This window comes from Lacerta agilis, chromosome 7 (genome assembly GCF_009819535.1).
Source record: "Lacerta agilis isolate rLacAgi1 chromosome 7, rLacAgi1.pri, whole genome shotgun sequence".
Taxonomy (NCBI): domain Eukaryota; kingdom Metazoa; phylum Chordata; class Lepidosauria; order Squamata; family Lacertidae; genus Lacerta; species Lacerta agilis.
The window spans coordinates 63551448-63577224 of NC_046318.1; the positions used below are offsets into that span (position 1 = coordinate 63551448).

Consider the following 25777-nt stretch of genomic DNA (forward strand, 5'->3'; position numbering starts at 1 on the left):
GGTGGTTTTATTTCACAAAAGAACCTAGCCCCCCCTTTAAAGATCATGGGTACAGGGTTCAGTGCTTCTCTGACTGGGGTGAATGTTGCGCCATGAAGGCACATTCTGAAATGTTAGTGTGTGCAGGCACTTTAAAAAAATGGATCGCTTCCTCTGGACCTCACAGTTCTCCAGCTTTGGCTAACCTCCAAATGTTGTATTGCTACTCCCAGACCATTTGGAAACATTGGAAACTCTGTCAGACCATTGGTCCAGCTAACTCAGTAGTCTCTACAGTGGCTCCTCAGGGTTTCAGATGGGGTGGGGGGCTCTCTCAGCCCCACCTGGAGATGCCAGAGATTGAAGCTGGAACCTTCTGCATGCAAAGCAGATGCTTTGCCGCTAGGCTATAGCCCTTCCCTATACTGGCTGGGGCTGACGAGGGGTGTAGTCTGAAACTTCTGCAGGACACTAGGGCAAAGGCTGTCCTGGAGCCAAATGGGCAGCCAGCAACCCATGAGCCACATGAGGCCCTTGGCTCAATCTCACAAGGGTGGGAGTCTCTGTCAAGGAGAGCCTGTGTGGTGTAGCGGTTGGACTGGGACCTGGGAGACCGTTCCCATTTAGCCATGAAGCTCACCGGGTGACCTTGGGCCAGTCCCTGCCTCTCTCAGCCTAACTAACTTGGTTGTGGGGATGAAAAGTGGAGGGGGACAGCGATGCATGCCATCTTGAGCTCCTTGGAATAAAAGGTGGGATAGAAATACAAAAAAAAAAATAGATAAAACAATAGAAGGATGCTTGGGCTTAGGGATGAGGGAAGATGGACCCATGGGAGGTGAAAGGAGCCTTCTACATACAAGCAGACTTCTAGTAAAAGCAGTTTGCCCTTTTCCTTGCCACCCACTGGGTTCTCCCAGTAGTGCGCTGCCAGAAAAGTTAGTTTCGGTCCTTGCCTCTATCCCAGCTGTGCCCCATGTGACTATTGTGCTCCAACAGGGTACTGAAGACCATACTGTTAAATCTCTGTTGTGCCCTTAAGCACACATGATTCTCATATGCCCTTTTCTGTTAACTGTCTTGGACTTCCTGACAGCTGAGGGTCCCATGCTCCCTTCCCATTGCTTGCTCCTGCTCATGGTTAATTTGAAAGGGAAGACAATAAGGTCCATGTGGCTGGGCTGGTGGAGGAAATCAATCACTTAGTCAGATGTCGTATGGGTGTAAGAACAAGAGCAGAACAAGTTGCAAAGTTTTGCATTTCACGGAACCTTGACTCCTTTTATTTTGGTGCATGGGGACAGGGGGCAGTTTATAGCAATTCAAGGTTGAAAGTAAGATTGAACATGAAGTTCTTGATAGTGTGTGTTTCTGCATGTTTGAGACTTAACTTATGCCAGCTTAGGCTAGTATCCTTCCCCTGTCTGCTTTTAGAAACTACTCTGTGCTACTGTCACCCCTACCCCCTGCTGCCGCCAAAATCAGGCCACTCTTCCAATGTTTTGTGAAGCACTCCTTCTCTCCTCTCTGCTTTTCCTAGGCAAATGGGTGCCAAGTCTACTGTCAAATACTTCATTCCCAATAGGAAGTTGCAGCTAGCATTATAAATTGCTCCTCCTATTCTCTTTCTAACTGAACACTATTAAATTTGGGAGATTCTGCTCTTTGTACTTCAGGCATGATGTGAAGGCAGGAAGGAACAAATAGTTCCAGTGCCTGGTGCTTCCTGTTCTTTCGCACTCTTCTTGTGTCCAAGATACAGTTTTCTCACCTTCCTCTCCCAGGATGATGCACAAGCTATCACTAAATTGGGGCAGCTGAACCTACTGTGTTGTAGTGGTTAAGAGCGGTGGACTTGTAATCTGATGAACCGGGTTCACTTCCCTGCTCCTGTTGCAGCTGTTGGGTGACCTTGGGCTAGTCACACTTTTCTCTGAAGTCTCTCAGCCTCACTCACCTCACAGAGTGTTTGTTGTGGGGGAGGAAGGGAAAGGAGATTGTTAGCCGCTTTGAGACTCCTTAGGGTAGTGATAAAGTGGGATATCAAATCCAAACTCTTCTTCTTCCTCTTCTGCTGGGCCAGGAGATAGAATATTGGTTTATTTCAGATGTGAAGAAGAAAAAAGAATAGGCAAATGTTTGTTATTCCTCTGCATCTGAAATAGAAAATTGCATTTCCATATGCCTCTCTGTTTGTATAATGCCTGAGGTCGCATTTGTAAAGGCTTAACATTGATGCACTGATGAATTGAAATGGCAAGATACACTTATAGCAATGTGAGTTGTGAATGGTGTACATACCTGACGTATGGAGATGGTGGTCCAGTGCTTTCCCCATCATTATATATTTATATACATTGCAGAGAATCCTGGCAGTTTCAAAACATGTGTACACCGTTTTCAAATGATAGCACCACAGTTGCATTTTGTTTTACAATTTGGGTAATTTTGTGCCTGAATTCACAAATTAATATGTCAAGCATCCTTTCACAATGCTGGAACGTAATGCTGTTCATAACCGGTTGTTTTTGTTTTGCATATCAGGGAACTCTTTGTGATTATGTTAACAATAATTAAATATTTACTTTGGCAATTGTGTTGAATAACAGCCCACCCTGCCAAGAAAGGCTTGCAGTCCCAAAGGATAAGATGTTTGCATAGGCTCCAAAATGAACCTGAAGGTACAACCATAGCTGAGGTTTTTATTTTAACCTGGAAGTAAGTTCCATGGGAAGCAACGAGGCTGGTATCCATGTAAATGTGCGTAGGTGGGGATACTTGCAAAAGCACAACAATGTGATTTATCCAACAGCAGTCCTGTCCTGCCACTCATGTCAATCAATGGAGGTACTTGGAATACAATATACTGTACAATTCAGAAGGAAGGAATAGCCTTATCCTCCAGAAATTGTCTAACTGTCTTTTAAAGTGAGCCAAGTGTCATGGTTCATCTACGGAATGCATGAAGCAATAAAAAGAAAAGAATGTTATTTGACTGTGTGCAGTCTTTCCTGCACCACTGAACACAACTAGCTGCAACATCCACAGAAGGACTTCCAGGTCAGAGGGCATTACAGCCAGACACCTTCTACTTTGGAAACCGACAGCTGGGAATTTCATCACCAGTAATTGTTAAAATGGTTGTAGTGAACTGAAGGACAATTAATAATTATTATATAAAGATGTCTGGGCTTTGCTATAAGAGCTGGAATGCAAGTTTCGTCAGGGTTAGGATCAGAGTTGGCAGAGGAATGTGGTGTGCATGATATTTTTATGAGCTTAGTAGGAAGATGTGTTTGACTGAAAATGATACGTGTAGTGGATTTCTTCCATAACCACATCATTGTGATGTTCAAGGCAACTTTACTTGCTCAAGGCAGCAGCTGCTGGGGAACCCATAAAAGTAATGTCCACAGGCCCATAAATTACACAGGCATTCCCTCGCCTTAGCTTTACACATGCGTAGAGAGTAAGTCACGTTCCCATAGGAAACATTATTGAGCTGGGTGCCTGATTCGCAACAAGAATGTGCACAATTATCAGTAATGGATTATGAGAAAAAGCTGCTGATATGATGCAGCCTTCACCCAATTTGCATCAAGTCAAGATTGCTGCTGCCATTTCTCCTGATGAAGAATCAATATGTCTGCTTGACTCTAGTGATTTGTGGTTAGAGGTCATGGCTAAAGGTCACTGCTGATCTTCCTTTGATAGCCAATCTGGGATTAGCATGTTAAAGCTTTGTAAACTTGTTGAAGAGATGGATGTCAGAGGGAAAAGCAGTTAACTGTCTTAGGGAATACTGGGCATGCAGCATTGATGGGAAATGGTGACCAAGGAGTATAACTACCTTAGTAGCTGTCTCTCATCTTCAAACTTTGATTCACCTTTTTATGTATAAACACATAAGACATTTAAACCAGAGTCTCTTCTTATCTTTATAAAAGTCCAAGTAATTTATTCCAGGTCCCAACTTACTGTAGGGCAACAGTCTGGCCTTCAACTTTGTACTCTTACATTTTTACTCTCGGGTAGCCATTTAAACATTAGAACTGGATGTTTATTGCTTGTCAGCTAAAGGACAATTTTTTAGGCTCCCCGGTGGTAGTGATGATGATGATAATGGCAAAGGCTGGGATGTTTGGAAGGCTTCAGCCCCTCCTAATGCTACATTGCCTCCAGGGTGTTATGGAAATTATGGGGGGGGGGTCACCTAAGCAAAGTCTCCTCCCGAGTAAACTCATTTGGGGCATGGAGTGATGCCCTTAAGGGGACCCATCTCTCTGCCATGATCCAGTAGGCAAGAGACCACATACACAGGGAAATGCCTCAGCAGGTAATCTCTGGGTGCTCCAGGAAGCCACTGGGCTAATATCCCTCAACTGGAATCCCATTATTCTCTCCTAGATAAGTGCTCAAGGTATCCTTGCCAATACTTAACATCCATTCATATTTGCTCAGGGCTATCTCCCTGATATTGCTCTGTTTTCCCCATATGTTAATCTTGTTTTTCCTATATGTTAATCATGTATAACCCTCCCCTTTCATGATGTACTGATGATGTTTTACTGATGTAGTAGTGAGGTTTCCAAACTGTATTCTGGGATATGGTAGGAGGTTTTAAAAGTTCTTGTAACGCTGCTCTCGGTGTGCAGTTTTACTGTAACCTATTGCGCAATAAACCCTGTCTTGTCCTTGCTCCAGTGGCTGGACTTCTTTTATTTAACTCTGCAGAAACCAGTGGGCTTATCCCCAAGGGCCAGGTGCCTGGGCAGTTCCACACCTGGGATTTTCTGTTACAAGGGGAACAGTCTCCCCCACTTTGTGTTCCATGAATAGGAAGGTGGTGGCAGGGGCAGAGCAAGGTAGGGGCAGACCGCCTCGGGTGTCATCTCTGGGGGGGGGACATTTGGTGTGCCACCCACCTGCGACTCCACCTACCCCGAGTCATCTGGGGAGGGGGGGGGAGCTGTGCTGCTTTGGCGGTGGCGTTCCTCCCTTTCCCCTTCGTTTTGACAGCCCCGCAGGCCCAGGCTGTTGGAGGAGTCATGTAGGCAGGCAGGGAGAGGACGGGAAGGAGGCAGGCAAGCAAACAAGCGGAGGGTGGAGGGAAGGAGAGAAGCAGAAGCTCCCTCAACTCAGGACCCAAACCCTGTAATCCCCCCAAAAACTCAACAACTTTGGCCAACCCTCACCCCCGCCCCCAAAAGCTCAATAACTTCTGCCATAGACAATGGGTAGATCACAGCCAGTGATCTACCCATTTATACTACGAGTAGATTGCAGTCTCTTGGGAGTCCAACTAGATTTCAATATGGAGGGGGGGAGTGACAAGAAATTTTCCGCACCGGGTACCATCTGACCTTGCTACACCACTGGGTGGTGGTGCTGGATTCTGCCGTGAATTTCATCAGGTCTGTTGCAAAGGATGACTTGTTGAGTGGATGCAAATTGTTACCTCACAACTGATCCTGCTTTGTGAGTTAAAAGCAGCTTAACGCACGTGCAAGCGCTCCCTCCTTTGCCCTTCATGCTTCCCTACAGATATTATGGGGCAGTTTCTGTTTACAACTGAAACATTCATAAACCACCATTTGCAGTGCCTGGGACAGGGCACAGCCTTTGAGATGTGCGTCTATTTTTATTTCTGGCTCCTATTGAATGAGTTTCTTAAGTGTCTTTAAAGCACCCGGGATAAGGACTTTTCATTGTAATTGCAAAGGACACTATGGTTTTGAAAAGTCACATGCACCAGCTCTGCAGACTGTTTTGAAGCCTGATGAGAACCTGTCAGTTTTCGCTTTAGGGATTAGCGACCTTGAGGCAACTGTGTGCCGTCTGCCATACATGCTGGCTGTTTCCTTTTGTATAATTAATGGATGCGAAGATAGGCTTCACTGTTAACTGAGAAATATCTCTTCAATGTACTGCTGGCAGAATTTTTTTTCCAGGGGATTACATAAGCACTGAATATCATTCGCTAAATCCTACTTTGTTTAATTAAGCTCCCAGCCAGGATGGTGAACTTAAATTGTAGCAGTGTAAATCTCAGATTCCTGCTGCTGCTCATCTCAAACTAGCTTCCATGTTCACAAGCTATTCAATGTGACACGGAGGCATTCTAACAAAAAGTTTACCAAATCCAAAGTTATTGAACACCAAGCCACATTGTTCTGGCCTTTCAGAGCTCTCTGATGAGACTCCTGTCACTCGAGTGAGAGATGCCAATAGGAACTGTATTTTTGGCACGCATATGTGGTTCTAATCTGCAGTCACGTCTAGGAAAGCTCCCTAGCTCTTTGTGTTCCACATAGGAAGCTGCCTTATACCAGGTCAGGCCATTGGTGCATCTGGCTCAGTACTATCTGCACTGACTGCCAGTGGCTTTCCAGATAGCTCTCTCTCGCGCTCTCTCTCTCTCTCTCTCTCTCTCTCTAATTTTAAGGATTTTTTGCTTACATTTTTACATTCGTATCAACACAACAAAACATTTATCTTTTGGGCGTTCTCAGCCCCCAGACTTCCCCCCACCCGCCTCCCCGGTTTCCCATCATTGCCTACTATCTTTTCTGCCTCTTTATGTTGTTGTTCAGTCGTTCAGTCGTGTCCGACTCTTCGTGACCCCATGGACCAGAGCATGCCAGGCACGCCTATCCTTCACTGCCTCTTGCAGTTTGGCCAGACTCATGTTAGTAGCTTCGAGAACACTGTCCAACCATCTCATCCTCTGGCGTCCCCTTCTCCTTGTGCCCTCCATCTTTCCCAACATCAGGGTCTTTTCTAGGGAGTCTTCTCTTCTCATGAGGTGGCCAAAGTACTGGAGCCTCAACTTCAGGATCTGTCCTTCTAGTGAGCACTCAGGGCTGATTTCTTTGAGAATGGATAGGTTTGATCTTCTTGCAGTCCATGGGACTCTCAAGAGTCTCCTCCAGCACCATAATTCAAAAGCATCAATTCTTCGGTGATCAGCCTTCTTTATGGTCCAGCTCTCACTTCCGTACATTACTACTGGGAAAACCATAGCTTTAACTATACGGACCTTTGTCGGCAAGGTGATGTCTTTGCTTTTTAAGATGCTGTCTAGGTTTGTCATTGCTTTTCTCCCAAGAAGCAGGCGTCTTCTAATTTCATGACTGCTGTCACCATCTGCAGTGATCATGGAACCCAAGAAAGTGAAATCTCTCACTGCCTCCATTTCTTCCCCTTCTATTTGCCAGGAGGTGATGGGACCAGTGGCCATGATCTTAGTTTTTTTGATGTTGAGCTTCAGACCATATTTTGCGCTCTCTTCTTTCACCCTCATTAAAAGGTTCTTTAATTCCTCCTCACTTTCTGCCATCAAGGTAGTATCATCAGCATATCTGAGGTTGTTGATATTTTTTCCTGCAATCTTAATTCCGGCTCGGGAGTCATCCAGTTCAGCCTTTCGCATGATGAATTCTGCATATAAGTTAAATAAGCAGGGAGACAATATACAGCCTTGTCGTACTCCTTTCCCAATTTTGAACCAATCAGTTGTTCCATATCCAGTTCTAACTGTAGCTTCTTGTCCCACATAGAGATTTCTCAGGAGACTTTCTTTATATCATTATCCAATTTTTTCATCTCCCTTGTTTCAAAATTTACCCTAATTATATCACTGGTTCTATTCTAAGCCTGCTAATGTTTTTAAGTGTTTACAGTGCTCCTTGAGGCATTCCACAAAATTAATCCATTCTTTTTTAAATTTTTTGTTTTCTTGGTGACTGATCTTCCCTGTAATTTTCACCATTTTAGCATAGTCCATCAATTTCGCTATCCATTCTTCTTTCGTTGGGGTTCTTTCTTCCTTCTATTCCTGGGCACATAAAATTCTCGCTGCTGTCGTCACATACATGAATAGGACCTTTTTCTCTTTTGGGATTTCGTCTCCTATTATACCTAATAGAAAAGCCTCTGGGTTTTTGTTTTGTTTTGTTTTGTTTTGTTTTGTTTTAACTAAAAGTCACTTAATTTTTTTTCTTTAATTCATTATATATCATTTCCCAGTATGCTTTTGCTGATTTACAGGTCCACCTCCTGATAGCAGTCTCTTCCAGCTCTACCTGGAGATGCCAGTGATTGAACCTGGGACCTTTTGCAATGCAAGACAAATGCTCTACCATTGCACTACTGCTTTTTTCCATTCCAAAATAATGCTTACCTGTGGGATCCTAGTGAGTTCATGTGCCTGGCTGGTATATCCATCTCCTAATCGCTTCTTTAGGAAGCTACGTTTCACTTGTTCTTTAGGCTGTAAGAATTGGAAATAGTGTGTCCAAATAAGCAATGTTTTCGTCTCTCTGACTATGTATAGAGAGTCGTTTTTCTGAACTGGAACAGCATACTATCACATCTTCAGTGCTCCGTCCTAAGCCTCTGCGGGGATCGCTCTCCTCCCAAGGAGGCTTGGGAGTGAAGCTGCGCTCTCCTCCTGCAGAGGCTTGGGAGAGGCACAACTTCACTCCCAAGCCTCTGTGAGGATCGCTCTCCTCCCGAGGAAGCTTGGGAGGGAAGCTGCACGCTCGCCAGCCTTATGGTTGGCAGGGCACAGCTGGCGGGCGTGCAGGGAAAGGGGAGGCCATTGACAAAGCTCCCCTACTTGCTGGGGCGCCCCTGAGAGGCCGGCGCCGTGGCGCGACACACCACTAAGCCCTGTGGGGAAGACGGTTCTGCTTGTCTTGCTCATAATGGAATCTTGTGCTGTGGCAAAATACACTTCCAGCCCTTGGGGTACAGTCTTGAAACCAAAGCTACCCTCAAGAATAGAGAAACTGGCCATCCTTGATTTAACCAAATGGAAGCTGCAGAGTTCCCTTGCCGCTTTACAGAAATACTCCTGTTCATAATGCCAGCCAGTCAGCCCCACCCTCTTCCATGATACTTCATTACATCCCCACCCCCCACCCCCCCAAGTTTTCTGATTCAGCTTTCTGATACAGTGCTCAAAACATTCTGTGGCTTCTGAGTATGCTCATTCCGCATTGGGCAGGTTTCAGTGTTGGTTTTTGCTCTGCAGTTTTTTAAGCAAACTTTCTCAAGCCTCAGGGTTTGTCTCTTAGTGGTCCTGTTGGTACTCGCTACCCGAGTTCCCTGTTGGAAGCGATGTGTGTTACTTTGCATACATGTCTGTAGCTGGATGCAGTTGGAGGCACATAGTTTGGAGTTGACAGAGCTGGTCAAGACACCTGACCAAGATGTTGTGATATCAGTACAAGCCGAGCTGCGAAGAGCCTCAGCAGCGAGGTCACCTGACCAAGAGTCATGTTTCACCCTGTGAAACACACTGGCCATACCAGCCCCCACACATGTGATGTCATTGTAATTTACTGTTGTATTCTTTACTTTCAGTTCTGCGTCAGGAGATGCAGACGCTTTAATAGACAGCTCTGAAATAATGAGCTGGCTACGCAGAGACATTCTGCTCTTTATCTACAATAATGTAGGTTTTAGCCTTACTGGCTGATGCGTGTTGTTTTTCAAGCTGGGAAACAATTGCATATTACCCTTGTGCCCCTGGACTCCTGAAGCCAGAGGGCACGGAAGCTTCGTCCGCCTTGGGGGTCAGTCTCTCAACCTGCCCCCGCGGGAAGTTTTCATAACACAAGCTGGGTTCTGCTTGTTACCATTTACTGTATGTATTTGTAAAAATGTATATATCCAATCCTTCATATCCAAGGGTGGGTCAAACAGTGCTGCTTTTGCTGTGTGATTGATCACCCGAACTAGACACAGCACATCTGAAATAACAGATCTTGTATATCTCATGCTTTGGTGAGTCTTCTGAGACGGTTATTAGTTACAGATTTGTAACTTAAGCATTTTGCAGCAGACAAATGGAATTGCTAAACTACATGCTCAGTGATTTGCTCAAGCTTTATCCTTTATGTAACCACAGTATAAGTCACCTTATTTTGCCTAGCATGCAGGCAGAACACTCAGCATTCTTTGGGTCAGTCAGCCTCCTTTAATCCATTATGTGCTAATACCGTCTGCCTGCCTGCTTGTTTGCCTGTGTGCTTGTCTCCGCTATTTCTGCCCTTCTGTGATTTATCTTTTCTTTACTGATTTCTTAAATCCTTTGGGACTGTGAATATTGCTTTTCCTGTTGGCACTTCCTGTTTATAATCACTAGTGCTGACTTAGGCTATGATGTTTCACTATGGACGTTGGCCAGAGACTGCAATTTTGAGTCTTAGCACCATCCAGAAACCTACATATTCTTCTAGATGAAATGCTGAAAGAATCCCATGCAGCATTTAGGATGTTTGAGTACCAATAGTCCATTGCGTATTTTCTTTTCACAACATGAAGAGGTAAACCAGCCTTCCTTGTTCCAGATTTTTTTTTTCATGTGTAGGATTCAGATGTCCAAAGAACCACACTGCAAACTATTTCCAAGTAAGCTGCATCATGTGATAGAGAAAGGAACTTGCTTGCATTTCCATTTGCTTTCAAGTAAGCATTCCTGCTTGCCTTTCCAAATGCATTCCTGTTAGCAGAACTACCGGTATTTGCAAGTACTAGCCGGCCATTTCAAAGATAAGCTTCTGAGAACAATGCTCCCTATTTGTAGGAAAGTTAAATACCACTGTAATAAGTAGTCCACCTACACTTGACAGCATTCTTCAGGATGTGGTACAGATGATTCTAGTAATCTGTATGGTCCATGCTTTGGGTTCCAGTGACACTAGCCAGTTGTAGAGAGGGCATCTTTCTGTCCCCTATCCATGAGTTCACCGGAGTATGTGCACACAGATGCCTCAACATGCCACAAAACTCAATATAGCACCTATTTAACCTGTTCTGTTGGATTCATTAGTTCTAGCTCAGTTGGTAAAGCATGAAACTCTTAATCTCAGGGTCTAGGGTTCGAGCCCCACATTGGGCAAAAGATTCCTGAATTGCAGGGGGTTGGACTAGAATGACTCTTGTGGTCCTTTCATCTATGATGCTATGAGGATGTAACTATAAAGAAGAGGTAGTATCCGATGAAATTGTCATGCTGGCACAATGAAAATTGCCCATCTTCTCCTCTCCCTCTGTGTCTGCCAGATCTACTCAGGAAGCTTGGGGGGAAACCCAGAACAGATTTGAAGGATACATAATGGGGGAGGGGGCAGTTCTGATGCATAAGGAGAAGCCCTTGTGTAAATAGGGTGACATTTTTGGATATGCCCCAACAGGAGGGTAAATTGTGTTACATGCTGATTGGTTACAAAGCATTGACGTATTTATTGGCATAGTTTCAAGGTATTTGCACACTATTCGGCTTTTTGCACATGTTCTTCAGTTCTGTGGTGTATTACTTCTTTATTTCCACTATTGTTCCACTATTGTTACTATTGTTACACTATTGTTCCACTATTGTTCCACTATTGTTGCTGTTTCTCAGCAGTACATTCCAAAGGGAGAAGTAGCAATTGAAAAAGCAGAGCAAGCAATGTGTGGCTCTATTGCCTCAGGGACAGTGGCTGCTGGCTTAAAATGACGTTTGTCTGGTTCCGATCCTCTTCATCCCTAGTGGCCTGTTTTACTCTAAAACTCAGATATTGCCACCTCGCTGTTCAGCATTTGGGTCAGGCTCAGGCAAACGGCTCTGCCGGTTTCATGTGTAGATTTGAGTTTGTCAGATGCCACAGTAACCAGTCCTTGGCTGGCAGCCATGAATTTAGGAGCTGTGATTGGTCTCGCTAGGCCTCTTCCCACAGGCAGCCATGTATGGTTTCCTAGCAACAGCTTAGGGCAAGCTCCCATTGACTCCAGCTCATCAACATTATTCAGATTAGGAATCTGTGAATTGGAACATTCACAAGAATCCTAGTTAGGATTATTATTTCCTCCCAGTCATTTAGATTCCTAGAACCAAATAAAACTATAAATAGGGATTTTATAATCCACATGGACAGGATTACTGAGGCAGCATGAATAACCCATTGTTAGAGGTGACTTTTATTTCTGACTAGCAATATGGCAAGTGTAATGGCTGGTGAGGGTATGTATGGGGTGGGGGGAACATAAGACGAATCCTGCCATGCAGGGTGAGGGCAGCAAACAGTCCTTAAGATGTTTCTCCTTCTGCTTGTGCACCTTGTGTTAAACTGTGCGGAACCTTTTTCAGTCTGAGGGCCATTTGGCTAACCTCCTGCAGTGCAGGAATCCTGCCCTGGGTGGGCTTCAACCAGCAGCAACCTGGTTAACAGACAGACACACTGATCCATTGCACCACAACAAATGTCCATTTACTTTTCACATTCCTCTCTGACCAGGAAAGCAAGAAGCATCATGATAAGAGTTAGAGGGCACATTCTCACCAGGCGAAAACACACAATGCAGGTGTAAAAGCAAAGTTGGTGAGGGGCATGGCCTTGGGAGGGAGTGTGGCCTAGAGAGAGTCCCAACCACCCCAAATAGGCTTGGAGTGCCCTGAGATTCCCATCGCTGGTTTAGCAAGAAAGCCAGATGCAGCCCTTGTTGGGAGCAGGCTGTTTTTAAAATACATATGCACATATAGAGGTGGGGGGGGAGCATTAGGAAAAGAAGCTGATGGATGCTTTTGTACGGCTGTGCTAAATTTTCCCCCAGTGTTCAGTATATAAAAAAAAAACTTATCACACCAAGAGAGGTTGTCGATAGGATGTTCCAAAGGTAAAGGGACCCCTGACCAGTCTGTCCAGTTGCGGACAACTCTGGGGTTGCGGCGCTCATCTCGCTTTATTGGCCGAGGGAGCCGGCGTACAGAGCAGCGCACGGAAACGCCGTTTACCTTCCTGCCGGAGTGGTACCTATTTATCTACTTGCACTTTGACGTGCTTTCGAACTGCTAGGTTGGCAGGAGCAGGGACCGAGCAATGGGAGCTCACCCTGTCGCGGGGATTCAAACCGCCGACCTTCTGATCAGCAAGCCCTAGTATATTTTATTAAACCTAGGCTCTGTGGTTTAACCCACAGCGTCACCCGCGTCCTAGAATTTTCCAAATCAAAAATTTTGATTGAAATGCTTCCCATCTTTACATCCCTGACTAACATATTGCTGATTCTGCACCTCTGTTGTTGTTTTTAATATGTGATATTTATTGATTTTAATATAGAATATTTCTACCTCAACCACCTTCGTAAAATCAAAGCAGCTTCCAACCATTAAAGCAGTGTTTGCCCCTTGCTAGCATGTCTTCCCTCATGGTGTGCAGGTAACCTGCGTTTGGCCCTCTAGCCTTCTCTGTCTGGTCCTTGAGACACACAGGTCACCTAAACACAGAGTGTCAAGCCAGGAGTTTATATGCAGTTACTGCTTTAATTATTGGTAGCTGTTTAGATTTTATGAAGGCTTGTGAGATATAAATATTCTATATTAAAATCAAAAAGTATTCTGTATTAAAAACCAGAAGTTTTCCATACCTGCTGTATAGGAAGAAGACTGAGGGAGAAGTGTCAACCTGTCAACATCATTCTCATGGTATAACAATAGAAAATATTGTTCGAGTCCTGCTTGCGTATTTCACATAAGCAGCACTTGGTTGGCCACTGTGAGAACAGGATGCTGGACTAGATGGGCCATCGGCCTGATCCAGCAGGCTCTTTTAATGAAATATTGTTTTTCTATTCCATGAAATGCTAACAACTCTTAACATCAGAATTTGTTCATTTTTGACCTTTTACTTTCCCAACTTCCTTTCCCTACCCAGATCATCAACTCAGTGGTTCTGCTGATTATACTGAGCGCCTTGACAGACCCTGGCCAGTACCACTTAACAACTGCTGAATTGGGGGGTGACTTTGAATTTATGGACGATGCCAGTAAGTATATGTCATTTCATTAGTAATTTACAAGCAGATCCCCATTAAATTGAACTGGTATTGTGCCAAGACAGCACTTTGAGAACCAGGTTTAGAATTTGCACAAAAAAGAAAGCCTTCTTTAAAAAAAAATCTTTTGACAAATAAGTGGACATTAAAGATGAGTTTTGTGGAGAGGACTGCAACGGAAGCTGATTTATTGAAACCGGCTACCTTGCCTTTATTCCTGGAGATAACCTTGACAATGAAAGTCAGTGTAGGTTAATATAGCAGTTGAGGGAAGAGTTCTCCAGGTGCACACATTTTTTAAATGCTTTATTAGGCTCGACGCATTTTGGAACAAATCCTACTTTGGAGGCATTCTTCGAATAACAATTTTCAGTCTGTTTTGTGAACTACTGTTGCTGCTTGCAAGTGGTCACATGGAAGAAGCCATTCTAGCAGGCTGCTGTTAGGGGAAAGAAAGGAAGCAGGGTCATTCCATGGGCGTTGTTCTGCCCTCCCTCCTTAGTCCTTTTTCCTTTCGCATCCTCTCTTTAAGCTTGTAAGCCCAAGGACCAACTTGCATCTCAATTTTTTTTTATTTTATAAAGTGTATACATTACTTGATTGTAAACAAAAACACAACAACCACCTTCAAAGCCGTTTACAAAAAGAATAAAACACTTGTATGTCAGCACAACTTTATAGGTTTGAGGTATGGTTCCCCTTGATCACATACATAGCCCAACAAGACAACAACAAGAATCCGCCAACAGCATATGAATCAATCTGGCTAACCTGATTCAAAAATATACATACCCCCCCCTCCCCGCTCAAACACAAAAACAATTCTCACTACAGCCAATCAAAGACAACCAACCACACCCTCAGCCACCCCCAACCTCTCTCACCACCAAGGAAATACAACAATAGAATAGTAAGAGAACCCATACATGTAACGCTGACACAAAACCCCACACATACACTAAGTAGAAGAATAGAAGCATAACCACCCCACCCCACCCCACTTACCATTACCCCTCCCCCTCTTCCCCCCTCTTTGCTTGTTTAAACCAATTCATGAACCAATAACTTATACATTGACCACTAATAATGAAACATATGTTGTTGATATTACTCCACATTTATTACGGTATGCTATTTTTGTAATATACAAATGACATGAGAAAACTTGGTATACTTATTTGTATAACATTATTCTTGTTTATAAAACCCAATTAAAAAAGTAGAAACATATCAACATTCAACATTCAACATATCTGGGTAGACATGTCTAAATAAAATTGTTTTAAGCACCCACCAAAAAGAGCACAGTGAAGGAACCTGCCTGATGTCAGTAGACCAATAAGGAGATAGTTTCTTACTGTGCAATCCCATATGTGTCTACTTGGAAGTAGATATCAATAGGACTTACTCATTGTTATGAGATTCCACCATTAGTCTTATCACAATAGGTGGTGCTTTTCTTGTTGAGTTATTCGGCACTTTTATTACACAAGTATATTTTATTAATTGAATAGTTTCATATAACAACTTACCCTCTTTCCCCTGAATGCTCATGTTTTTGAAAGATTGATCAGCAATACATACTATTAATGACTTAAAACTGTTTTGTTTTTTTTGTTTACAGTAGTGGGGAGGTGAAAATGGAGGCACCCTAAAACTGGCTTATAAAATGTCCTGTCAAAAAGAAAACTTTGAAGTGTTCCTATCAAAACAGTTTTAAAAAATGGTCATGACTCTTATTTTTGTTTTGTCATTGATAGTAGCCAACAACATTATTCATATCTGTGTTCCTTTGGAAAGTATTGCAGGGATATCATTTTTGCTTCTGGGTGCTTGGTACACAGTACTAGTCCAGTGTCAATTTATTTAATGCAGTTTGAGACATAAGGTCCCCCCCCCAAATCATCTTTCTGCATGTACATACAGAGCTCAGAAAATAATACATAAACTTTAAAAGAGTAGCATTCATGTTCCCCTGCAGCTCATTCCAGAGCTCACTTTCAACTAAGTATGTGGCAAAGGACTGCTTAAGAGAAAGCAAATGAGGAATGCCAACTGTTTAGGGCAAATCATATAATCTTACATAAAGAACAGTACTATTGAAAGAAAAGGCAAGAACACCAGCATTCATGGCACATCACCAAAAAAAGAAAATACACCCCCCCCCAAAAAAAGCAAACAAGGACAAAGTTATCTTGAAATAGCTGCACACATCATCACAAAGCTAGACACATCCTAGACTTTTAAGTCCTCCAGCAGAGGACGCTCATGTATCAGAGGAATCCTGGCACTATCAAAACTAAGGGAGAAGTTATTAGGCATGATAACAACTTACACTGAGACCAAAGGCAATCCAGTTTTGTCTTGAGCCAGTTCTTTCATACTTTTTTGAACGCCAGTGAGTCTTCCTTAAAAGGGGGGTGGGGGGTGGAATCTGATTTGTGCACCCTCTGATAGTGCACACGTTCTTCAGCTGTGTATCTTTTGCTTCCTTCTGCTAGTTACAAATCAAGTGTTGCATATTTTGTCAGCGTTTCCTTGCCACCTCTCAAAAGCCTTGGGGTTAGAATTAGCTGAACCATTTCACCACATACCAAAGACTGACTGGTTGTTTCTTTCAGATATGTGCATCGCTACTGCAATTTCTCTTCTCATGATTCTCATCTGTGCAATGGCCACATATGGCGCATATAAGGTAACACATGGCTTATGGCTCCTTATTCATTCAGTCGTAAGCATCCCTGCATAAAAATTGAATAAATAAAGCTGGTAGACAAAACAGCTGATAACTTTGTGGGGAAATAACAAGCTGTCATATTTCCAGTGCCTTAACAGGGCATGTGGCCAACATCATGTGAAAAAACACCTTTCCCCCAACTCCCATGGCAGGGCCAGAAGGGCCTTCATATTTGCAGCCATCTGCCTGTTAAGGCATTCCAGATGCTAGAAAATATGTGGAAATGTCAACACAGGGATGCCATTTGGGGAGAAGGGGTCATGATATGACTGACTTTTAATCTAAGTATAATGAAATATTTATCTTCGTGATATCTCTTTGTCCTTATAGTTTGGTTCTTTTGTGAACAGCTTTGAACTCTCTAGGAAAGTAAAATAAAACTGTGTTAGAATTCTTTCTTTCTTTCTCTCTCTCTCTCTTTAACATACAGCAACATGCAGCCTGGATCATCCCTTTCTTCTGTTACCAAATATTTGATTTTGCACTCAACACCTTGGTCGCTATTAGCATACTTGTGTACCCAAGCACAATTCAGGATTACCTGCAGCAACTGGTAAGTCTCTTTTCCCCATTATTCACTGCTTTCCTTGAGAAACTAAGGGCAAAGCTTTGCAGCACATTATGTTCCTTTGTTCTAAACAAAAGTTTTGTGTCACAACCCAAGGGGGGTTTGGATGAATCATGGTTCTTATCTGCCATAGTTTTGGCTTTTGCAAAAACTCTAATATTCACCTGTGGAAATGCCCCAAAGCTTTTATGTCTGTCTGTATCTAACTAACTCAGTATCCAATTAAGTGCTTCTGCTAGTACAAGGACTTCTGCTTGTGTGGAGAACCCCCAGAACAAATCTAGGGCATGCAGAAGTACATGGTGACAGAAGAGGGAGGAAAAGTTCTGTTGCACAGCCAAAATCCTTGTGCTAGCAGAAGCGCTTCATTGAATACCACCCCAAATCTTAAAGAAACTTATGAGGTATCATTAGAAAAGTCAGTCTTAATTTGTTACATTTTACCTGCTTGAGCATAGCCCTGGGTTTCAGAGCATGTGCAGAGTTCCTTGCAGAAGAGAAGTCCTGGGAGAGAACGTCTTTGCCTCCCTGGAAATGTCTGATCAGGAGTACAAAATGGAGGCTAAAGCCTCAAATATTTATGAGACTCTTGAGATCAATAAAAACTGGTATCTTTTCTTATTGTTATTTTGACATTGACCCAAGCAAGTGTCAGTGGACCTTTGGCTGACCATGAGGTTGTTCCGTCTCCTTAAAGACTCTGAACTTGGCATTACAAAAAAGTATCACAGGTTCAGACCTATCAAGCCATTGTTAAAAAAACTTGATGATGCCTGGATGTTTGTTCAAAGACACTTTTCATACTTCACAGTGGGGGTCTGAAATCCCCAGATGCTCTAGGTGGAGCTATATTAGAATACAAGAAATTGTCAAAGCAGGTCAGTTTAGACCACTACTGTCTACAGTGACTAGCAATGGCTTTCCAGGGTCTCAGCAAAAGTCTTTTCCATCTTTGGCTCCTGCGTTAAGCAGGAGCTTGAACTCAATAGCCTACAAAGCCATCTTCCAGCTCTAAGATGGGAGATGCCAGGGACAGAAACTGAAATCTTACTGCTTGCAAAGTACCTGCTCTACCTTTATGGTTCTTCTCCATTTGACCGGGGGGGGGGGGGCTGTATTATCACATTGTTATATTACACATTTTTAAAAATCACATCATGGTATTATACATTCAAATGTATTATGCATATAGATATGTCCATGGGTCTTTACAAAATATTAATTTTATAACAATGTTGCTTTATCCTAAAACATTTATTTATTTCATAAAATCTATATGCCGCTTTATTGTATACAAAAATCTTCAAAGCCATTTAAAAACACATTTTAATGCCTTTGGGTACATTTTGTGAGAACTGCATAAAAAAAAAACTTGGAAGTGCCAAAGTCCAAATAAAAGAACATGAAATGTAAGGCTATTGTGCTATGCACTGCTTTTCCCCCTCTTTAAATCATTGGCCGCTGGAAGTAGGCTGACATACAGTGCAATCATGTTGCATGCTGCGCTGCATTTTAAGGCCGATGTAATTATGAAGGGGAAGAAGGATTAAAAGAGACAGAACGCACACTGCTCCTTGTCCCTTATATTTAGTTTTGCTCTGATCCTTAATTGCCAACCTGGTTACCATATGTGGACTTGTTTGTTTTAAACCCACAAGAATGCTGAATTAGCTCATAGCGGTCCAGAGAATAATGGAATAGAAGGCAGAAGGAAAATAATGCAGAGCAGAATTTCTGTTTCTGTCCCCTCTAGAGAAATGTCTCTTGCTTCTTAATTCCCACCCCGTTCTCCGTTGGCACGGGGGTGCTAAATTCTATTATTTATTTATTTTCTTCTATTTCTTCCCATAAAAATATCTAGAATGGGTTTCACAGTAAAAAATAACAACTTTAAAAGAAGAAGTATCTGAAGAAGTGTGCATGCACACGAAAGCTCATACCAGGAACAAACTCAGTTGGTCTCTAAGGTGCTACTAGAAAGAATTTTCGATTTTGTTTTAACTTTAAAAATAATCTCGTATGTGAAAACAATTTCAAATCAAATAGAGATATGGACTGTGATAAAGATTAATGGCTGCATGAACCGCAATAGCTTCATCAAGCATCAAATTTGAGAAACCAGTGGTCTTTCTTACAGGATCTATTGGGATTCGTCATATTAAGCACCCCATTCATAGTAGCAGCGAGCTTAATGATGTGATACTGTACTGGAATGCAAGCACTTACAAAACACTTCGCTCAAGATTTTATTTTTCCCTGTGGCAAGCGTTCTTAAAAAGCGGAAATGGCTCCGACTCCCTCAGGGATTGGAAGAGATTCGGGTTTTTGCTGAGCTTGGATCCTGGCCATTCTCCTCTTTTGTTCATTTGTTTTTGTTTATAGTAAGTGCATGTGCTGGGTTACTTCAAAGAGAACTTTTACTAATGACAGGGTGACAATGGCAAGTCAAAGTCCTGCTTGTGCCAAGTTCTTCTTTCTTATTCTTTCCTTACAAGACTGATGTTGATACATGTTCATTACCTAGAACATACAGGAGGTATTCTGCCATGCCCTAAGATTATTGGGATAGGAATCTTGTTGTTGCAATTTTACACTCTGAAGTACCACATACATTAGAGGAAGGGAGGTCAGGAGATGTTGTGATGGCATGTGGGCTGTCTGCCTGGCAAGCAAGCAAGCAAGTGGAAGCCAGGAGGAGGGCATGGAGCTGCAAGCTGGCAAGGAGCAAGACTCTCTGCAGGAAGGGAGCTGTGGAGGGCAACTTGCTCAAAGTCCTCACTGGTCAGCCCTGGCACCTGCCCATAAAAAAGCAGAACTTATCTCCCTCAACTATCACCTGGCAGCAGCCATTCCATCAGGCTACCTCAGTGGGATCATTAGAGATTGGATGGCCACCTGTCGTGGATGCTTAGTTGATATTCCTGCATTGCAGGGGGTTGGACTAGATGACCCTCAGGTCCCTTCCAGTTCTATGATTCTATGGTTCTGTAAGCTTTGCCAAAAAGACAGCTCCCTCAAATGCTTCCTGCCTCTGAACTGTTTCTATGCCAGGGGCTCATTATGCACTACACTACTTAAGAACTGGCACCTGAGTTTGTTTTCTTCCTCTTCCTTACCTGGCTGTTTCACTTACCGGTATGTGTCATGTTTTTTAGATTATAAACCTGTGGGCAGGGAATGTCTTGTTTTAATTGGCTCTGGTAGCTTTTTTGGTGGAAAAGTGGGACACAAATACTCTAATTTTGGGATCCTTACAGTTCTGTCACTGCTCCATTCCCTTCTGGGTACCACCATGGGGTCTTGGACATGAGCCCCATCCGCACAGTGCTTTTCCAAGTGGATCTCCTTGTTGATCACTACAACTGCGGTAATGATCACTCATCAGTTTGCCCAATCGCTGTCATCTGAAGCCACGTACTTCTCCTTGCAGCAGGGTGTAAACAAAACTCAACGCATGGTCCAACTTTCAATTGGATTTGTTTTCCCAGCTTCAAAACAAGGCGGTGCTTTTATGTAACCTAGCTGGAGAAATTCCACATTTAGCTATACAGCACTGCCAGTAAATGGTTGCATCAGTAAATATTTCTTTATGTGTTTAACATGTGGACCTGCCACACATCTGGACTGCCCAAATATTCAGCAGCAAATCATTTGTCCGTTCATCTGCAGTATAGATTAAGACTTTACTGCTTTTCTTGTCCAAGTCATATATTTTAGCACAATCTTGATGTTCAATTGCTTCATCTTTTTGAATTCTGACTTTGGGGCAAGTGCTGCTTTGTATATGGACAACATAAACACACACAAATTCCAACATAAATGTTGCCAAATCTTGGCAGTAGCTTCCTAGTGAACTACATGGATGATAGAAGCCCTGCTGACCCACTAAGGATACCCAAAAAATGATTTACCATTGATCCAACTACATTTTGTAAGAATCATTCTGCATTCCTTTGTGCTGTGATCTTACTGTGCAGTCAAAGGTTAATCCACTTTTTGCCAGTATCATTCCACATGGTTTTACTATTTTCATGATTCAAATAACACTCTTCAACATTTGTGTGTGAAATACAGTATCCTTTACCTGCTTCTAAGCTGGCAAAGTGATGGTGCCAGTTAAACAGGAGCTTAGTTGCAACTTATTTTGCTTTCCCCAATGAACTTAGGTGGTCCTTGTCCAGTTAGTCCCTTCTTTCTAACCCACATTCTGGAAACAAGGTGTAGATGTGAGTAAGTTGGGAGGGGAACAATCTTTTTCCATAGGTCTGGATGTTTATGGGGAGCCCTTGGACTCAGCAACATTGGCAAAGAAAAAGTGCTTTACAGTATATGTGTTATTTATGCATTCTGACAATGTGACACCAGATGGCGCTGTGGAGTTCCATTTTTTGCCAACCCGATTTCTCATACAAAGTTTGCAATGCGTTAAACCGAAACGCTTCTTTGCTATGTGTACATCCAGCCCTTGTTAACAGTCCTGTGCTGCACCTTTAAAGATCAACCAATTCAGGCTGCAATCTTGAACACACTTATTAGGGAGCAGTCCCCGCGGAATTCAGTGGGTCTTATTTCTGAGTAATGTATGGTTATTGTGGCATTAGCCCTCATTAGAAATTGGGGTGGTGGGGACCCCTTCTGATACTGTGCTTGTGCATCTTTCAACCTTAGCATGAGAGGTGGCAGACTTAATCTTTGCACATCCTTAACTCAGGCTGTCCCAGTATAGTCACATCCAGTGTCTTAGTAAAAATGGAGTATGTTAACAAACAGATGAAAAGGTTGCTTAGGGTGTGACAGGCAAGTGACATTATGTTTTGGTGTGTAAGGCTTTCGGATAATTTTCCTTCTGCAGAGGCAAAGCCAGAAGTGATCAAAATACTAGATCAGAACAAGAATAAGATGTATTTGGTTTTTTTTTTTAAGAAAGAAGCCGAGAGCAGAGTTGTGTAACATTTATCTCCAATCTGTTACACGCCATCTGGTGAGATGAAACCATTGGAACACTTCAATGAAATTCAAGAAGAAGAAAACTTCTTGCCAGCAGCTGGCAAAAAAAGAAAGAAATTAATGCAAACAGAAGTATATATTTGTCTTGATTCAGCCTGAATTTGGCAATAATACCAAAGAATTAACAATAGCTTCAGAAACTCTGGGGAGAAGTTTTTCCATGTCCCCAACCCCTAGCCCCAGACATTATTTCAAGGCACAGGGAAAACCTTAATGGTAGGCCCCACTGGTGCTCTCACAGCTGCCTAAGAATGCCATGTGTTGACCAACAGGCTACCAATAAATAAATAACAGCCTTATATTGTCATGTAAAGTATTCTCTAACAAGGGAGGTGCAGGATTATTATTACTAATTTTTCTTCTTCTTTTTCTGCAGCCTGGTAATTTTCCCTACAAGGAAGATATTATGTCTGTCAATCCCACATGCCTAATTGTGATTATTCTGCTTTTTATAAGTATCACCTTGGCTTTTAAGGTAAGCATGTATCTATAGAAACAAAGTTGTTGGAATGCATTATCATTTATCTCCCTGCACAGCAGTAGTTGTGAACCCAGGAAGACTGAAAAAAGCAGGGGTCACAGAGACAGTGACTTAGAAAACACCGTAGCTACTACCAGAGGGGCTGGCTCAAGAAATAGAGAACCTCACATTTCCTGAGAACTGAAGTTGGCAGTGTGTCTTCCTTTTGGGTCTTTTCTCCCTGCACTTTTATGGGAAATTATTTTGAAGCATCCATGAGCTTCAGGGGTAGCTATGCAGATGCTTACAGAGTTGAGATGTTCTATAGCAGTGGGGGGGGGGACCTTTTGGACTCCCAACTCTCATCAGCCCCAGGCAGCAACGACAATGGTCAGGGATGATGGGAGTCCAGCAACATCTGGAGGACCACAGTTTCCCTATCCCTGTTCTAAAATTCCGTGCCTATGCAGAAGTTCCCATGCTGCTTTTTGGATCGGATCCATGAAATAGCTGTTCCAAGCAAAGCATTGTAGAGGAATATTCAGGAAGCAGAAGAGCATGTTCTCATTTTGAAATATGACCCATGACTACCTGCAGCGAGCATGCAACAGAGGCAAATGATTGCCTTTTGTCTAAATCTTGATTGACTGCTCTAGCGAGAGTCTGATAAGCAGCAACCAAGAGTGTGAGAAGCTGCTGTTCCTTAGCCCCACATTCCCAATGGTTGTTGTAGAAATATAATGGTTAAATGTGTGGTTGCCCTGTGGATTTGCTGGAATGAGCCACCAGCTGTGATGCACAAGTTAGCTAAGCTTGTATGGTTGGATTTTTGGTCCCATTTACTTCAAGAACATTAACTGGCTTAAATAAAAGTTTTCTGTCATAACAGGTTTTGCTGTTCAGGCTGAAAGTAGGTCAAGATTATCTCATTTATTGGACTACCCTTTTGTTATTTGGAAATGGAAAACCCTTCAATGGGCAAAAATGGAGAAAGCAAGGCCAAGGCTGTTATTTTTTAATTGTGAAGGTGGACATTAGCCTATATGTCCATTATAATGGCTGTATCATTTTTTGTTCCTTTGACTTGCTAAGTGAGAGGTACAAACTTGATGCATAAGTTCAATTAGCTTCTGGTATTCTCATTTGCATTCCTTGTGTTTTGCATAAACCATAAATGTGCTCTGCAGATTTATGGAATCTGTATAATGAAATGAAATTCATAATCAAGTGCAGCATGTCATCCACCATTGATAGATATAGCAGAAGCAGATAGCAACATTTCCAGGAAATGAAATGAAATGGTACTGCATTTCATTCCCTATTCCTAATAACAGCACCTGTCAAGTAGCAGAGGCAGTCTGACATAATCATTGGGGATAGAAGCAAAGGACAGGTATCTCGAAAATGGACAGAATGGCAGAAGTATAGGCCACAACTTTATTTCTGCTGGAAAGTTATTCAGCTTTTTAATTTCAAAGAGAGTTGAAGGCGATTTGAAAGCAGCTTCCCTTCTCATTGTGAAAACACACTTTTGTCACATTGTTGCCCCTAACAGGTTTTGCAGGGTTGGATTTTAAAAAATACCTTCCAACTATGTTGTTGTTGTTGTCGTTCAGTCGTTCAGTCGTGTCCGACTCTTCATGACCCCATGGACCAGAGCACGCCAGGCACGCCTATCCTTCACTGCCTCTCGCAGTTTGGCCAAGCTCATGCCAGTCGCTTCGAGAACACTGTCCAACCATCTCATCCTCTGTCGTCCCCTTCTCCTTGTGCCCTCCATCTTTCCCAACATCAGGGTCTTTTCTAGGGAGTCTTCTCTTCTCATGAGGTGGCCAAAGTACTGGAGCCTCAACTTCAGGATCTGTCCTTCTAGTGAGCACTCAGGGCTGATTTCTTTGAGAATGGATAGGTTTGATCTTCTTGCAGTCCATGGGACTCTCAAGAGTCTCCTCCAGCACCATAATTCAAAAGCATCAATTCTTCGGCGATCAGCCTTCTTTATGGTCCAGCTCTCACTTCCGTACATTACTACTGGGAAAACCTTAGCTTTAACTATACGGACCTTTGTCGGCAAGGTGATGTCTTTGCTTTTTAAGATGCTGTCTAGGTTTGTCATTGCTTTTCTCCCAAGAAGCAGGCGTCTTCTAATTTCGTGACTGCTGTCACCATCTGCAGTGATCATGGAACCCAAGAAAGTGAAATCTCTCACTGTCTCCATTTCTTCCCCTTCTATTTGCCAACTATGTTAACCAGAGGCAAAAGTGGTATGATTGTTTACACCACAAGCAATGACCCACTCTTTCAAATCACCCAGCGTTCTGTAAAATATTATCTGTATCTAGACATAATTGGAGCAGCTAAATGTTGCCTGCAGTTCTTCAAACACATCTTCTACCACAATCCCCAAAAGCATCCTAAAATAAAATCTTTTAGTTTATTTTCTAGAACATATGTTCTTAATTTTTTTATACCTTTTTCTTGTACTGTCAGTCTGGAATGGATCATCTGGAGCCAGAACACTCAACTTTATAAATGGAGCAAGATATTATTTTCAAACAAAATGGAATGAAATTTTACTTCTATCCTGAAACACTGCAAAGACAATGCAGAGTAAAGAATTTTGTCATGGCCTTGATCAGCCCCGTTCTGCTTTGCATCTAGACCATTCTCTTGCCTTCCATTTTGTTTGAATTTTTGGTGGTTATCTCCCATTTCTTATTATGACTATGCATTCCATGTATATCTGAATTATCACTGACTTTGCCTTTAGCTTACGTCAGCTGTCACCGATGGTTTGTAGGTCTGTGGGCAGATTTGAATGTTTTAGCAAATGCCATGGCTTTAATCTTTCCCGCACCCAATGGATCAGCACGCTTCCCTGAGACGCAGAAAGAGAGAAAACATGCATGCACACACTTTACTTTTACAAGCAATCTGGATAAAAGTCTGTTCAAATAAGAATTAGTCTGAGCCTTGAAAAGCACAAAGAGCTGAAAGAGGAAGTCACTCTTCCAACTTCCTCCTTCAGCTCTATGTACTTTTCCAGTGCTATTTTTCTAGAAAGAGAGGTGATGGGACTCACCAAGAATATCTTCCTTGTTTCTCTTGTAATGGCAATGGCGCCCACCCGAGAGGTGCCGGAACTGAGTTCCAGTGAGTTCCAGCTGGGGGGAAAAGCCCTGTACTTTTCAAAGGAGAAAAA

The 25777-nt window shown here is 42.7% G+C and overlaps 1 protein-coding gene across 1 annotated transcript in view; it reads left to right on the forward strand.

Moving 5' to 3' along the window:
* The window catches only part of LAPTM4B (lysosomal protein transmembrane 4 beta), a 46892-nt gene that overhangs the window by 8917 nt on the left and 12198 nt on the right, over positions 1–25777 (forward strand). The window contains exons 2-5 of the mRNA XM_033155624.1: positions 13683–13794; positions 16425–16498; positions 16971–17093; positions 22492–22590. Coding sequence (XP_033011515.1) covers positions 13683–13794; positions 16425–16498; positions 16971–17093; positions 22492–22590 — 408 coding nt within the window. The remainder of the gene's footprint in view (positions 1–13682; positions 13795–16424; positions 16499–16970; positions 17094–22491; positions 22591–25777) is intronic.